This window comes from Copadichromis virginalis, linkage group LG20 (genome assembly GCF_057382275.1).
Source record: "Copadichromis virginalis isolate Kocher_CV1m ecotype Utaka linkage group LG20, C_Virginalis_male_GT1.1, whole genome shotgun sequence".
Classification (NCBI taxonomy): domain Eukaryota; kingdom Metazoa; phylum Chordata; class Actinopteri; order Cichliformes; family Cichlidae; genus Copadichromis; species Copadichromis virginalis.
Genome location: NC_140637.1, coordinates 4337013 through 4354662, shown reverse-complemented (window position 1 = coordinate 4354662; position 17650 = coordinate 4337013). Strand labels below are relative to the sequence as shown.

General features: G+C 41.1%; 1 protein-coding gene across 2 annotated transcripts; it reads left to right on the top strand.

The window, feature by feature from the left end:
• Positions 1 to 13306: 13306 nt before the first annotated feature.
• On the top strand, positions 13307 to 17170 carry amigo1 (adhesion molecule with Ig-like domain 1). Of its 2 annotated transcripts, none has more exons than XM_085444103.1 (2): positions 13307 to 13903; positions 14692 to 17170. In XM_085444103.1, exon 2 carries the CDS (start codon positions 14799 to 14801, stop codon positions 16341 to 16343), a length of 1545 nt encoding a protein of 514 aa, XP_085300229.1. In that variant the 5' UTR covers positions 13307 to 13903; positions 14692 to 14798; the 3' UTR covers positions 16344 to 17170. The 2 variants fall into 2 exon arrangements, with proteins under 2 accessions (XP_085300229.1, XP_085300230.1); XM_085444104.1 differs by lacking the exon at positions 13307 to 13903 and adding an exon at positions 14226 to 14418.
• Positions 17171 to 17650: the final 480 nt, after the last annotated feature.

The window sequence follows — 17650 nt, the reverse complement described above, 5'->3', positions numbered from 1 at the left end:
GTGAGGTGCTCTTTCCTCGTTTTAAATAAAATAAACCACTTTAACTAATGAGGCTAATGACATGTTAAATATTAATTTGAAACGCTCCCTCTTTTTCGTGCAACACTGTTAATTGGGGTCCGTTTTAAAATTACTAACAGGACGGGAAATGATTGTTAAAATGAAAGTTTTCATGTGTGAATATTTCTCTGTCTTGTTTGACAGCCGATGAAAGGGTATTACTCACTTTAACTGAACACTAGGTGACAGAAATAGTCATGGCATACATATTTATGAGAAGATTACAAATGTCAAGGTCTGCACAAGCGAAACTTTGACACGACAACCTGCCAAATTTTAGAATAATTTGTCACTGAGGTTATATTTTAATAAAAACATTTGTGGGTTGGGACCCAGTGTGGTGCTGGTGGTCTGACGTATCTAAACCACATCCTAATTGATAAGTAAAAAAATAAAACCAGCAGGGCCGAGTGTAGTCAGAGAGAGCACAGTGAATAGACTAGCTTTTTGTCATCAGGCCTCATTTCAGGCTTCTCTTCACTGCAATCTTGCACATCTTCTCTCCTCATTAGAACCACTGAGAGCTGAGTCCTGTAGGCAGGATTTGGAGGAGGGGAGGTGAGGGATGATGTTGTGAAATCCAGACAGATGCTGGATGGTTAATAATGCAAGCCAGCTGTCAGCTTTCAGAAGGGTGATAATCTGAAAATCAGCCAAGAAGCCTTCAAGCTACTCGTTCACTCAGACACACTTCGGTGACTGCAAGAAAAGCTCCCAAACAGCACTAAGACGAAAACAGAAGCAGTTGTTTTTACACTTTCTACAGTTCTGCGGGAAATAAGGAACAAGACCGGTTAGGATTTCCTTCTCTTTGCAGTCTTTGTGCTGAGCTAAGCTAACTGCCTGCTGGCTTTAATCTGTCATTTTAAAGACCCAGTAGTATTTATTTTCTCATCCATCTTTCTGTTACAGAAAAAAACCAAGTGTATCTCTATTAGTGTAAATCTATTTATGTATTAGAACATTTTTCTAACCTTTATGTTTCCATTTACAGATAAGTTTGATTTTTGGCTGTAATCTTCCATATCAGTCGTGACTGCAGTTTCTCCGACGTTATAAAGGCCAACAAGGAACAAGAGATAAGCTAAGACTTGTGTAAATACATCCACATCCTTCCAGCTTGTTTTTACACATGATCAGTGACATTATATACTATTAAGTTTCTCAAACTTTTCTTTTTGAAAAGACAAATTGTCTTTATGATTGCTGTAAACATGTGGGTTATATCCTTTTCCCTTTTTTAGATAATAAAAAATAAGGAGATTAATTCAAAGCTTTTCAAATAAGCTTCCAGTCTGGATACAGATTACAAAATAATAACACAATAATACAGTATTAGGGACAGGAAACTAAATATTGTGTGTGTGTGGAAAAAGGGCAGATTAAGAAAAAGGACTAACTACAGGATTTCTATATCTGACAGAAACAAACAAACTGAAAAGTCTCTGTTTCTGTCATTAGTGTTGAATCAGATGTAAAAATAAACTCAGTGCAAGTAAAAATCCATTAGCAGTGAGAAGTTATGTATTCAAGTGAACTATACCTTTAAATATAAAATTTTATTTCCTGTTTTCAAACACAGCTCTCTGATCATGACAGCAGACACTGCAACTGTAATAGTGACCAAGCATTAAAGCCCAGTTCCCAGAAAAAGTCCACACATTAGGGAAAGCCGAAGCCTGTGATTAATAGGCAACACGGAGCAAAGTAGAGCCTTTTAAATCCCTTGAAGCTCAACACAAGGCTGTTCCCGAAGAAAGAGATCATTACAGATCATTACAGAGTGGCAAAAACTCGGAAAAAAAAAATCTAATTTACTGTAACGCCGTCCCTCTCACGTTTTCTGTAGCACCAGGCTTTTTACTTCGGTTCTGGATTGTGCTTTGATACGACTAAGCCATCGATAACTGATATTAGCCAACTGGTGTGATGGGACCAGTGCTGCAGTAGCTTTGTAAATAAAGCATCAAGCAGATTTAACAGTTGAAGAACGGAAAAAGGAAATTCATTAAAGAAATAGTGTATTTAATTGACCCAAAGAACGCCACAGACTAAAACTGCAATTAAAGATCCTACATTAAGAATTTAAATTTAAAAAATGCCCTTATTGATAATATAAATGGGACAAAAGTCTAAAGGCTGCTTTGGTTAACTCTCACTGCAGCCTTCAGTGTTTTTCCGTCACAGCAGAAGGTTCAAGTGTGCACTGTGTGCTACTTGCAAATGGCACACAGGCAGAGTGAAATAGTGGACACTTAATGAGAGAGAGCTTAATGGAGAGTAAATAGTGGGCGTACATTAGTCAGGTGGGCAGAAACATGACTCTGCGACATCCTGAGACTTTCTAAATCGAGAAGCAACTAATACAGAAAACATTCTGACATATCGCTTTCCTGTAGCTCCACTGTCACACGTTCATGGCTTTCCCAGTAAATTTGGCAGAATTAAACTGTGAATTTTCCTGTTTGCAGAAATAATCCGTGTTTCTTGAAACTGAACTGCTCACTGCTGGAGGCGTGCTGCAGTGAGCTCTTCACCTCTGCTGCTTCTTCACAGTAACTCCTGAGCGACTGTCCAGCCGTGGCTGGAAGACGGGCTCAAGGGAGAGCAACTGAGGACGAACTCACATCTGAATAATAGATACATCCTGCAGCACCAAAGTAACTGAGTCATTCGCTCCCTAATCATGCTCTGCCATGGGCATCAGCAGCATTATATAATGACTGCAATGGACAGTCGCAGCTTAACATGGGGCTGGGCCTGTTTGCCTGAGCTGCAGCTGTATTGGCATTTTGTGCCGACTGCTGCCACTAGTGCATTGTGGGATGGAGCAAACCACATGCTGGCGGGACAAAGCAAAGACAGAGGATTGATTAGACATTGGGGGGGAGTCTAAAACCTGTTTATGAAATCCTCTTACTCATGCTGGAGTCACTGCAGTGCAGTCATGCATGAATCAGTTTATGCAATCAGGGCAGTCGAGTTTTGTTTAGGCTGGCACTGTGAAGGCCAGAGTTCACGGGCAATGAGAAGAAGCAATGCTCAGGGGAGCCCTCGTTCCAGGGCCTGATAATAATAAACAGCTAATGATGTGATTTGAGAAGGGTGCTTTGTGCATGATGGCCAAATTTAGCACCATCTGAGACCATCTGACATGATCATTAATTGAACAGATGTACAGTAAGTTACAGACATACAAGTGACTTGTTGAAATTGCCAGTAAAAATAGAGAGCTGCTTTTTCTTAGCTCTGTGCGCGTTCAAGCCTGCTGACAAGGATCCTCCTCGTGTGTCTTCCATTATTCACAGCCTAGTGATGAATAAGTAAAGGCACACGTAAACACCCTGATCTTACGGTGCAATGGGACACTTGTCTTCAAGGCCAAGGGACATTCAGTGCAACTATTTCTTGCTCTCTCTCTTCCTTCTCCTCCCATCAAGGAGCTGCTCTTTCAGCTTTGTGTCTCTCGGCATCTTACTTGTGAGCCACACATTTGATTTATGGTTTGGTGGACTTTTCATTTTAAGTGAAGGTGCAGCAGATTTATTTATGATACTTAATCTTCCCTTTGTTATGACTCCGGAGGTATATCCACTCAACTTCTCAGTTACACTCCCTTCCTGTATCATATAGCAATGAGCCTAATACAGTGGAATGTTTCCATATTTAGTCCTCTGACGCTTTTAGGGGAAGAAAAAAAAAAGATTTAATTCATTTTCATTTCCTGTGAAAAGCTCTGATTTCGAAAAGAAGCATCCATTTTTCTATTCTATTGCATTGGAAGTGCATGGCTGTGTTAAGTGCTTCTCCATTTGAATTAGAGAAAAGTGTGAATGTTAACTTGAAGCCATCATTTCCAAGGATAAAGAGTCATTCGGGTCTGCATACATTACTCTCACCCTTATTACAGCACTGCACTCCATAATGCAGATGAGGTTTTCTGTCTCCCCTGGGGCACAGTCATTGCAGTTTGACTTGAGAGCTGGTTTGCCACTAGTGGCCACAGACACAGACACTGAGAATTGAAAAGTGACAGAAATAAGCAAAGTGTTCATAAAACAAACCCTCCGGGTCAGTGTTTTAACCTGTCCACCCTGGTATAATGGGCTCTTAGCGCAGATAACATGCAGAACTCTGGGTTTTACTCAGTTCTAGTCTTGTGCAGGACCAGATATTTTCTTAGCCGAGTAATGACTCTCTTTGCTGCTGCTTCACATGCTGATTCTCTCTTACACCAATAATGGCACCAGAGCAGGGAGTCACAAGAGATGCTCAGTCATAATGAATGTAATGAATATAATGAATGAGACATGCAGATAATCTGAAACTTCTACTGTGATTTCTAAAAATCAAAGGTTTTATTTGAATTTGGTTTTTTTTTTTTGAACGGGCCATTGGTCTTTCTTGGCATCTTCAGGGGATGACATAATTTTGACTGAGTGCAGGGGAACAGCACTTATTACAAAGACAGAGGATTATCATTGTTTTCCCACATAGTTAATTAACTGAGAATCATGCGACTCATTTGGGAACAGCTGACATGCATCACCTCCTTGCTTTTGCCCTGAGGAGTGGATTAACAGGTATTAAAGATACAACCTGGGAAATGCGCTGTCTCTTACTCATGCTCTCTTTATTCGGAATATATCAGTATCGACAAATAATTATATCCTTTGTTTTACTGATGCAACTTTAAATCATAATCTGTATGTAAAAGATCATATGGTGCAAAGAAAGAAAGCTGGCTTAAAGTGATAGGAGATGAAAGAGCTTGTTTCAGATTCACACAAAAATTATTTGTCACTTCTCTAACTGACTGTATATAAAAGATGGACTACACCACTGTCACATCACCCACTATAAAGCTAGCAATCTTGGTTAGCATAGTACATCCATACACTTTATAGGTGCATTATATAGACACGCTGGAACTAAGTAACATACAAATAAAGTACTAGAATTTCAAATGGCAAAACTGGAGCACAGGCTCCTTGAAGTGAGAGCAGGCGATATTGTTTGTTATATAATTTCAGCGAAAATGCTCCAAAAGGCGCTACACCATAAACATAGTCGAGGGCTTTTCAGTTAACTTCAGTGAGTCGAATTCGCTAAGGTTAAGTCCAGTGAATAGGTCAAGGCTACAGCAGCCTGTGACAGCATCCACCTGTCAACGAATCCCTAATAATGACAACTTTAAACATTTAAAGAGTTTAAATGGTTGTGTTATATGAAAATTTACTGCTGTAAAGTTGGTCATTTTAACATGGGAATCTATGGGAATTGACTCACTTTTGGAGCCAGCCTCAAGTGGCTATATGAGGAACTGCAGGTTTTGGCGCTTACGTTGTACTGCTTGGTTTTTTCGCCCCAGAGGTTGCCTTTTGCACTGAATAGATCTGCCATCAGTCACGTCAGTTTTGCCTGACAGATGTTATTATGCACAGTTCTAATAACAAAGCATGTAACTGCAGTTGTGACGACATTAACTGGTTAGTGAAAACAATGCCTCCCGATTGTATCCATTGTTAGTGCTCACAGTGCCTCATGTAGGCTGACACCTGAAGCCCTTTCTCCGTGATTTAGAGTAACTGCTTTCTGCTATCCATCTGCACATGGCTAAAGGACGGCCTGTTGCTAAGTGATGGGAAAATAAGATGTGCCAGTATTACAAACAGCTTGGCTTTTACTGAAGCATGTGCCGTCCATGTGGGCTTTTTCTCTAAGACGTGATTGTCGAGTGACCTCGTCTCATCCCTACTCGTCTACTCAAACACAAAACTGAAAGTGTTGCTATGGAAACCGAGAGCAGGCCAGACTCGGGCTAAACAAAGATCAGTGCTACATTTTATTTCTCTTCCTCTCTCACGAGACCTTTTCTACATCTGCTTGTCTCGAAGGAAGTGTTACTGCAAGGACAACTAGAAGCCAAAACAGCTTAACACCTCACTTACATCCATTTACCTGTATCAAAAACACTGATAATGACCAGTTGATGTCTGTGGTGCAAGCTGCCCTGAGGTTTACCTCCAGAAGCTAGACCAGATGTTTAAAAAATGACACTTTAGCCCTTGAAGTGAGAAATTAATGAACCATTAGTTCACTGGGAAGCATCTTTGCAATGTGAAGCAAACGTGTATTTAATATCCACTATTACTTATCATGAGATGATATTAAATGGTGATGTAAAATCAATTTGACGTGGTGAAATGCCAGTTTTATTGGCATTTATAGTGTGTTTAGTTCAGGTGTGTCAAACTCATTTGACTTCATGGACCACAATTTGATTTCAAGAGCTCTGAAAATGTTTACACTTCATAAACCTGAGCCTGGGACATCGTGAGTGCGACAATATGTGTTTTTTTAATATCTGTTGACAGGCTTTTTTTCCTAAGATGGAAAGAAATGTCTTTGGTCAGTCTGCTGTTATTACACAGAAATGTTTCTGTCCTATATAAAAAAAAAACACGTTAGCTTGGCCCCTGGGTTTCATTATCTTACAAAGGCCATAGGCAACGCTGCTGTCAGTCAGAAGGCTGTTAAACCCACAACGATTGTGAATTCTTCCTTGGATGAAAGCAGGGGTTTACGCAGTCACTCTCAAGGCTCCTAGTGGCGTACAATGCAACACATCTTATTGCAAAATATGGCTAAAAGTCCAAAAGTATTGCCCTCCTTTTCTGTCATATTTACGCTTTGCAAAGTCATCCATTGGAACAGATCAAACATCATCTAGCTGAATCTACTAGTATCTAGGTTTACTCAGCCTATAGCAGGCTGCTTTTTTCAACAAAAAAGCGATAGTTAGTGATTGGTTAGTAAAAATACCGGGCCATTTAGCAGCTAAAAGGAGCTGACAGACACCAAAAATAACCACTGAATGAAACCTATATGAAATGATCTATAATTATACTGGATGTGTAAATAAACCATGGTGTGCCATGTTTGTAGAATAAATTTGCTATTTTTAGTTCTACGGTTCACTTGTTTTCTAGAAAACATCTTTTGCTGCAAATTCAGACTTTCATAACAAATGCAAAGCGTTAATGAGGACAACCACAAGTATGGGGAAAAAATAATAATAAGTCATATTCTGTGCCATTGTGTAGAGGTAGCTGTGATGACTGCGGATGACATGTAGTTCTCTGTTGTGTAAACCAGACAGCTTGGTGACAAGAGCATGTGTTTACCATGTCAGCAGAGGAGCCAGGTGGAGCACATAGAGACACAGCTTTATGTAAACATTTACACGTTTGCATTGGTGCAATCTAAAAAAAAAAGAAGATCCACACACACGCTATCAGGTGCAGAAACAGGTTCTAGTTGTTTCTGTTCTAGTGACTTCATTTCAGCGTCTGAGGTGGAAAAAATGACTTCCTGGCTGCTGCAAGAGTCACTTAATAGTTATGCCACTACTTAATGATTAATGGAGTTAAGAGGTTTCTGCTTGCTTTGACTGCCCTGCAGACAAAGACAGATGCTCCGCCACACTTTCATCCCTTAAATATTTTAATACATGCTGATGAATTATTATAAAGGAGAGAACACTTTGTACCTTCGTTTGTCGAACAGTCTCTGAGCTCGTGGAGGAACACTGATTTACCTGGAGCTCTTTTTTCGTTCTTTTTTTGCATTTATCAAAACATCGATCTGTACGAGAAATCCCATCTGAGCAGGTAGGTGCAAGAACAAGAGAAGGCAAGGCCACCTCAGATTTAACACAGAGCCAAAACAGTCAACGAAAGGCCGCCGGCAGTTGCCTGGCAACACTATCCCTATCACAGCAGGAAGTGGAGTCGAACAGAACATTAATCACTTTCAGCTCCATCTCACCAGAGTCACAGAGCTCCAAAGCTTCGGTCAGACAGCGGTTTCGCACAATGTTTAGCCACGCAGAGTCGTACCTGTGTTTCCTAGAATTTTACTTAAGGTGCAGTGAGAAAGAGTTTGGTCATGTTTGGTGTATGTTTAGAGAATTAATGGGGTTCACACTAGTGTATTATAGTCTGTCTGTGTGAGCGTGTGTAGTCTAAACACTGTCTGCTTTTACTTGGAAACCTGCTGAAAGCTTCTTCAGAGGATTTAGCTTGTGCTTAGAGAAATTATTTGGCACTGAATATCATTAAAGCAAATAATGAGTGGTGTCCATCTACAATGCTCTGCTTTAGATCTGTTTGTTACACCTGCCAAAGCACATCTTTTTAAGGCAACTCCAGCTTCCAGCAAAGCTTCTGCCTTTTTATTCTGCTATGGTTTGATGTCTCAGACAGGTGGGATCCAGCCTTGCACCAACACAGAAATGTGTCTTGCTAAAGCACGAAATCCAGGTGACGCTGAAGCAACAGAAAGCCTCTCTGCTTTTTTTGAGAGACGAGTGCTTGATGTCATTTATGTACGGGACACGAATAACATGAGGACGCACTAAAGACAAGGGGATACTTAAATAACAGGGATGAAATTCAGGGTGCCACAAAACTGAGGGTCCATCACAAGCGTCGGTTACCGTGTGTGCTTTTTAAAAAAAATTATTATTTTTTTTAAATCTGTTGCTATAAAATTTTTTTAAATCTGACAATAAAATGTCTCTTGTTGCTGTGACTTTCATTTATTAAATGATTTCTGGTGGCATTCTGAGTAGGAGGCTACACTGGTGTAGCAGCTTATTGGCAATGCACAGGCTCTCACAGCTTTGCCAAAGCTAGGAATCGCTGCAGCAGATCTGTGAATTGAGGAAAACCCGAAATAAAGCATCTCAAAAAGCAGCATGTGGGTGGATTCGCTTGAGTAAAAAATGACAAGGTTTTTCCCGCTCAGTCAGCACACAGAAACAGACCTAATCAAATATATAAACAGAGTGTGGACAGTGAAGAAGACTATGATGGGCTACGTCAGGGAAGCATTGTAAAGCTTGGTGGCCACCTGCCCTCCTCAAACATGTAATAACGCACTAAGGTGCAGATTTAAAATGGCAACCTAATCACCAACTAAATATATAAAAATTTTATTTAAGGAGTAGGTTATGTGCTTTCAATGTTATAAGGGCTCAAAGAGTAGACATGGCGAGCTGCCTAGAGACATAGAGTCTGTGGGGTTCATAGATGCCACTCAAATGTAATCAAATATATCTATTTTCCTCCGGGTCCTAGAAACTGTCCCAATGTCAGTAGTACGAGCCTCTTCTTACATTTTTCTGCAGTTTCTTCTGCAGTGCAGTGATACATTGGTGGGTGTAGTTCAGTAGAGGGAAAATCAGTGTTGGGTAAGTTACTTTAAATTAGTAACTTAGTTACATTACTGGTTACTTCTATCAAAAGTAACTCAGTTACTTCAAGTTACTCGTTACTTTCAAAGTAACTAGTTACTAGGGAAAGTAACTTTGGTTTTACTCAGAATTCTCTTGTTAATGTGTTGCTTCCATAACTTTGCCAGTCTTCTAGCTTGCTTACTTGCCACAAGTGCACTGTGCCACCTACCAATAGAAAAAATAATAATAATGTGCACATTTCCACAAGAGAAATCCCACGCCTGGACCGTCGTTGACCGCCGCCATGACTCTAGCCTACGTCACAGCATCATGTGCGCTTTTTACATCCAACACAAAAACTGCAGTCGTGGTGCTTTCGATTGTACTCAGAACTCTGAAATTCTGCCTTCTGAATAGGAAGATGTAGGTAACACCAGACTGCAGATGAGCTGCATACAGGGCTGGACTGGGACAAAAAATCGGCCCGGGCATTGTGACTAGAGACCGGCCCACCATTATAGCAAAAATCATAAAGCCTTTGAATGAAAACAAACACTGTTGTGACAGTGATGTACACTGTTTTGATGGTATATATGCATCAATCTATCAATCGTTTGTTGTAAGATTCAGATAATTATTTTTTAAAAGCTAGACATTTTAAATGAGAATAAGAAAGAAAAGTATTTCCTTGTGTCCCCCTCTCCCTGTTAATGCCCTACCTGCCCCCCTGGCAAAACTTTGCTAGACCCGCCCCTGCACAGTTACCAGCTGTCAGCTACTTAGAAAAGGATCCTGGTGTTATTTGTCTCTCAGAAACTGTTCATAACTTCCCTTCAACTCATTTATGTCACCTAAAAGGTAAACCTGTTTCTCCATCACCTGTTCAGCTCTGATGATTCAGTAAGGACATCTCCTGGTTTCATCTTCATGTTTCCCTCTCACCAGATAACCAAACCATATCATGACCAGCAGCTTTACAGCTGTGGCTCCAGCAAACATCAGCTGATACTAGAAAGTAATATTAAATAAATTCTAACAACAGCTGATCAAGCTTAAACGTGCTGCTGTTGTTTAGCGCGACATCCGGCGGTTTCTTTCTGGTGCAAAGTGGGCGATAAACAAACAAGAGAGAAAAGCCGATCAGCTGATCATTGATCAGTTTTCATGATTGAAGTAGAAACAGGAGAGGGAGGGGGAGAGAATGAGAGAAGAAGAGGCAGCTGTGCAGCATAACGACAGAATAAATCCAGCTTTGTGTCTTTTTCATTGAAGGTGAATTACGGGACAAACTGTTCCTTTTCACCTCAACACGAAACGTAATATTTTCTCTAAATACGAGACGATTCTGTTTTTTACGGGACTGTTGGCAACTCTAATAATTAACCTTGTGAACAAAATAAAGTTCAACATCATCATAGCACCCACCCAGCTGTATAGAAACTCCGTCATGCTAGCTAGTAGCAGTACGGAAAAAGTCAGAATAACGAAAATAAACTGCACCTAAACTTGGTTTATATCTGACCCAGATAGACTGCAGGTCATAACTTCTTACCTGAAGTCCAGTTCACACTCGGACCGGCGGCCGCCTCGGGTCTCTCCTCCTGCCTCCCCTCAGTTGTATATAGTATTTGTATTTGTATTCTATTTTTATCTTATTGTATATTTATTTTATTTTATTCTACTGTATATAGTATTTTATTTTATTCTATTCTGTACAGTTGTGTACTGTATTTATGCTTATTGTATTCTAATTTTTGCCTCATAACTTTTGCACTGTCCACTTCCTGCTGTGACAAAACAAATTTCCCACGTGTGGGACTAATAAAGGTTATCTTATCTTATCTTTCCCTCATCCACCTGCTGGCCTCCACCACTTGCTAATGTTACTGAATCTGTGGAAGCTCTGCGATAGCCACCACACGAAGTAACGAGTAACGACCCTATCTAATAACGTAGTTACTGTAACGCGTTACTTAATAACGCATTAGTCCCAACACTGGGGAAAATACTTCCTACATAAAGGTGCTCACAGCGAGGTTTGTGCATTTTTTGAGTAAGTGGGTCATGATTTCTGGAAAGAGGCTTCGAAGCTGAGCTTTTTCAAATGTGTTTGTTTGGGATTTCAGGAACAGAATTACATTCAAAATCAAAGCACACATGTCTGCAATGGGAATCTTCAGAACTGGCAAATCATGCCAGAACAAACTATTGAAGAGTAATAAAGGGCAGAGGAAAAACATGTAAAGATGATTTTGCTGAGAAGCTCCTTTTAATCAAGGTTGACTCATGAATTTATCAGTCAGATAAACTACCAGTTATTTTGTTGTATTTTTTTTCCACGATGCTCTATGTTTGCACGATGTTTTCAGTTTGTGGACAACAGCCTTGGCTGTTGTATTAGCTGCAGTAGGTGGTTTAGCATTCTCTTTCTGAAATATGCGAGGCCATCTTTAAAAAGGACAGGATGGGAACAGATGTTGCTCCAGAACCTGCATCTTATTCAGCGACAATGGTGCCTTTCCAGATCTGCATGCTGCAAATACCATAGGCACCAAAACACCTCTGTACTGTCAGACATGCAGGCTTTTGATCTTAGTACTGATAACAACCTGGATGTTCCCTCACCTTTGCTGTCAAGTGGATTTTCCAAAAAGAATTTAAAATTTTTATTTTCCAAATTACAGAACAATCTTCTTTTTCACAAAGAAAAGACGACAGCACCATGCTCTGGATTATTTTTCCCCCGATAGAGCTTTAACCTGTATTTGTAGATGGCACAGTGAAATCACATACAATGATTTTTGGAGATTTCTCGAAATGTTCCTGATCGCACGCAGTTACTTACATGACAGAATCATGCCTCGTTTTAATGCATACTTCCCAGGGGTCAGAACGTCACAGGCATCTAGTACTGTACTGTTTTCCGGCCTTGGTCTTTGCGCACAGAAATGTCTCCAGATTCTTAGAAACTTTTGATGATATTAGAATCTGTAGATGATAAGATATTGAACATCTTTCTGTGCTGAGAAACACTATTCTGAAATTGTCCTGCATTTTGAAAAAGCATTTTATTTTTTTGCAGATTGGTTAACTTCTGCCCATCTTCACTTCTGAGAAACTCTGGCAAAATAAGATGCTCTTTTTATGCCTAATCATGTTATTGACTTGTAGCCAGTTAACCTAATTAACTGCAAAATTATTTTATTTATTTATTATTTTTAGTACCACTTTTCCAGCCTTCTGTTGCAGCTGTCACAGTTTTTTAAAGGTGTGCTTCTGCCATAACTAATATGTTTCATGACGTAGTAAAATGTCCTAGTTTAAAACATTTGATATGCTCCACTTTCCATTCACTGCATTCTGTTTTTATAACATGTTACACAGCATCCAAACTTTTTTGGGTGGGTTGGGGTTGTTTATTGGTACCTCCATGGGGCCAAAATAAAAATAGAAGCCCTATTCAGGACATGTAGTCACTGTTAACGCGCTCATCTGTCAGATGGGAAGTGATGACGGACCAGAACAAGCAGAGAAAAATGTGGGACACACATGTGTGTGAAATCTGCCTCTTATTTACCAGATCGGGACATCCAGCCACCAGATGATTCTCTGTACCAGATACTGTTTTAATCCCAAATAACTGTATCGCTTCTGGTTAACAACATACCTGATCAACATCTGCATGCAGGCCCTGTTAAAAGCATGTCCAAGTGTCTGCCTGGCGTGATGGGTCAGGATATGAAATGCCAAGCAGTCAATAAGGCCTCTGTATATATTTTTTTTATATTTAATGTAATGTTTTGTTTTGGGTCTTTTTTGTTTTTAGCAAAACATAGATGTGCACAAAATCTTGAAATTAGTGGTAATCTTGGTGATGTAAAACTACCATATATACTACATAATCACAACCACGCAGATATAAACCTGCAAAAATACTTCAGCTTTAAAAAAAAAAAAAAAAAAAAAAAAAAAGCAACCCCCCCAAAACTTGGCCTAATTTTCTCAGTTGGTTGGTTTCCTCTCCTGGGTATCTTTGGTGAAGCTAATTTCTGTAAACAGCGCCTTCTGGGTTTTAGCGCGCTGCCTCAGCCGAAAAACACACGTCAACCTCTGCAGACCAGCACTGCACGGCGAAAGCAGCAGGCCTATGAGTATCCACGGGAAGCTTGTCAGATACAGACTGCTCACTCTTGATTATCTCAGTGGCAGCTGCAGAGACCCGACGAGATCCGAACGCAAAATGCGCCAATTATCCTCAAGAGACGGATGTGCGGTCGTGCGTGTTCCGAGCAATACATTTGAATGAAATCATAGGTTTTAGAACGCGGTCGCTTATCTGTTGATGATCGTTAGTTAGAAGAACGTGTAGTTGTCTTCTCTTTATATAATCTTTTTTTTTTTGTACCAAGAGTTGGATGCCTCGTGGACGGGGATTATTATTTTGGCGAGGAGATCTCTAGTGCTCTCCCTCCTCCCTGCATCCGTTGCCGTCCTCAACGGCAGACACGGAGACTCAGACGGCGGATATCTGAATGCAGCAACGCTGTAAACAAACAAGGGGCCGTTTTAATGAAATTAAGCGCCGCTGCATCCCGGTTGAAGGTACGTGTCCTTCTCGGTTTCCCTCCCCATCTCTCGCCTCACGGCGTGTGATGTCTGTTTGTTTTCCAGCAGAATGGTGCAATGCAACGACTGAACTGCTCATCCACAAATGGGCAAGGGTATTTCAGAAAATGGTGATGATGTAAACAATTATATATTTTAGTTGTGTTTTTTAACGTAGTGCCATTTGTGTCTTTTTATGTGCGCCAGAAAAATAATGTGAGCCAGGGAAATGGGGAAGGGGGGAGGGGGGGGGGGGGGTCAATTCTTGTCTTCCAGAAAGTGTGAATGCACATGGGTTAGCGTGAGTAACCGTCTGCGGCGTGCTTGTGTACTTGTTTTAAAGAAAGACGCGCACGGTGCAAAGCTGCAGAGGAAAGTTTGTTGTCTTTATTCGTGCGCTTGGGAGATGTGAGCTTGGGAGACAGTGGTTACCGCGGATGTGGTATTGTAGGTTCAAACTGGTTCGGAGGGGGGAAATATATGTGGTTATTTACTCTGGTGGTCTGCAGTAGGTATGTATGATTATAATAATGCAGTTAATGTATAACAGATAAAACAACGATAGCTAAAATTTCAATAAAACATGAATCAGGTCGCCAGTTAGAAGACCATTCAATAAGAGAGAGAGTGTTTGAAATTGTGATGTGGTCGCCCCTTTTTTTTAAATGCAGGATTTTCCATTGTCCTATTTTTATGACTTGAATCATTTCCCTCCGCTTTGTGAATGGATGTTTTTGTGTTTACAAACACTCTGTCTAAAAGCGTTATCTTTCTGCTTCTTTCAGCCTTCAGTTAGCAATGTGCCTGAGAATCCTCCAGCTGCTCTTCTGTGCTTTTTCTTTTGAGAATGGGATTGTAGTGAAACTCTCTGGGATTTAGAACAACTGCAAGCATGTTGCAGCCTTCCACCAGAACAGGTGACAGCCTGTTGGAAACATTACCTCACTGGAGTAAGTCCCAGAGATGGGCCTTATTTCTCGCCCTCTGCGCGACTCTCCTCTGGCTCCCAGAGGCAGCGGGTTCTACACTAAATTGCCATAAGATGTGCATCTGCGCCGCGAACATCGTCAGCTGCTCCAAAATGAATCTGACCATCGTCCCGACTGGTCTACCTCTCTACACTTCTGTGCTGGATGTCAGCTATAATGAGATAATCCGACTGCAATCTGAGTGGACCCCAGCCAAGCTCCCGAATCTGCATAACCTCCTGCTCAGTCACAATGGTCTCCAGTTCCTGTCTTCAGAGGCGTTCACAAATGTGAAGCACCTGCGCTACTTGGACCTGTCCTCTAATGAGTTAAAGCAGCTGGATGAGTTCATCTTTGAGCCTTTGGTCAACCTAGAAGTCCTCCTGCTGTACAATAACAAGATTTCACAGATTGACCGCACAGCCTTTGTGAGCATGATTAACCTTCAGAAGCTGTACCTTAGCCAGAACCAAATCTCCCGCTTCCCTGTGGAGCTGGTCAAAGAAAAGACCCGCCTAGAGAAACTCAGCCTCCTGGACGTATCCACCAACAGGATCAAGATTTTGCCCATTGACGAGCTCCAGGTGTTGCCCGCCTGGATTAAAAATGGCCTCTACTTCCACAGTAACCCTCTGCTGTGCCACTGTGACCTTTACACCCTCCTGGTACACTGGTACATGCGAAAGCTCAATTCTGCTGTGGACTTTAAAGACGACTACACTTGTGTTTTACCTGGCCCACAAAAAACCCAAGCACGCGTTTTTGACCTCAGCGGTGATACTATGAACTGCAGCACATTCAAGGAGGCAGATGAAGAGGCTTTTCTGGAGCAAACACTGATTCTTAGCTGCGACACCAAACACAGAAATATGTTAAAGACCTGGACATTGCCCGGTAATGTTCTGGTGACACCTGGGAGCAACCAGACAGCTAAAGTCCTGTCAGATGGGAGTCTGCAGATTAGTTCAGTGAGGTCTGAGGACTCTGGGACCTACACTTGCTTTGCCACGAGTGAGAGCTTTAATGAGACTATCTACGTAGTGCTCAAGGTTCACAATTTCACCATGCAGGGGGCTGGGGAGACCCTGAACACAGCATACACCACCTTGGTAGGTTGCCTGGCCAGTGTGGTGCTGGTGCTTATGTATCTTTACCTGACGCCATGTCGCTGCTTCTGCTGCCCTAACAAGGGTAAAACTCGGGGTGAGGACAGCATCCACTCCTCAATGCTGAGTGTGACACCGACACACGAGGACCCGGCACTCAAGGCCGAACTGAACAGGCATGTGGCTTTCATAGACTCCAAGGACTTGCAGGGACAAAATGGTAAGCTGAACCCCAATGGGGATGAGGATGATGATGATGATGATCTGGATGCAGAGGCTGGTTCTCTAATGAAGGGCAAAAGGAAGAAGTCAGTGGCAGAGTCCATCAGCTCCGTGTTTTCAGACACTCCCATGGTGGTCTGAGATGAGACTGGCAAAGACAGTGGATGCCACATGACTGGATGTAGGTGATACAACGTGAGCCATGTTTTAGTTCATGTGAACTGTGACCTTGTGGGAGAAAACTGCCGAGAAATGTTCACCTGCGGTCGCTGGCGAGTGAAAGTAGGATTTCAAAGGGAGTAAAAATCAAACTGTCTCATTGTCAAAAAGGACAATAGGCAGAACTTTTCCAGCATTTTGATCTGTAGCACTTAATATTCATACTGTGAAGGAATATCAGTGTAGACGGAAAGGGAAAACTAAGAGTCTTACGAGAGCGAAACGTAGATGTCCTGTCGTTGACGTCAGCACTCAGGAAGTGATCAATAAAACTGAAAAAGTTGGGAAAATAAAAGGCATAGACGGAAATTAGATGTAAGAAGAATTTTAGTTCACAAATAGTATACATACTGAATCCATGGGTAACACATAATTATATTTATTATTAAGGATTAGAGTAGCTTGTATTGTAAGTAAACATTAGAGCACAGATTCATGTACCTCTCCTCTATCAAGGAGAAAGAGATTTAGACTGACTGACGTCACTAGGCTATGAATACATTTGACCTTAACCTTGAGTCCTCTATAGTAAAACAGCACGCCATAAAACAATGTTATCCGAGATCCCAGCCTGAACTGGATGAGTAAGATAAAGAAAGATACAGATTTTTCAGATGTTTAGTCATTCACTGACGTAGCACAAACCACCACAGGTCATATTCATCCTACATCATACTCCAGCAGCTATATGTTAAGGGAATCAGTTTAACTGCTAACTAACTCCACGCTAATTATTTTTCACAAATGAATTGTTCATCAAAAAAGTTGCCTCTTAGTTGCTGCACAGTATAACCCCAAAGAAACATTTGCAGTCTTACACAATTAAAAGCAGTGAGCACCTCCAACAGATACACATTAGGTGCAGGGAAGTATTTTGTTATGACTGATTATCAACAGATCGTCTGAATTCTGTATACAGAAAGGTGCCACACTCCTTACAAGGATGACAAGGCTTCTGTTTGTCGTCCACCGAGGTGCCACTTGCCGTCAAGTTTAACTCCTTCTCCCGGTCAAGTTACAGCATTAGTTTCTGTCAGCCGCAACATTAAAAAAAAAAAAAAAGCTGCAGAGTTTATTTTATTGCATTTTTGCACATTGCACAAAATCCCCGAATAGCACAAATTTCTACCCATACATCTTAAACTTTGTCATAAAGTATTTCATCTTGTATTTTGCTCAGATGGGCAGATCCTCATATCACAGAAAATGTAGCTGTTTGTTATGGTGGT

Bases quoted from the DNA above. Each gene is read 5' to 3' on its own strand.
- amigo1 (XM_085444103.1), top strand. From the start codon at position 14,799: ATGTTGCAGCCTTCCACCAGAACAGGTGACAGCCTGTTGGAAACATTA.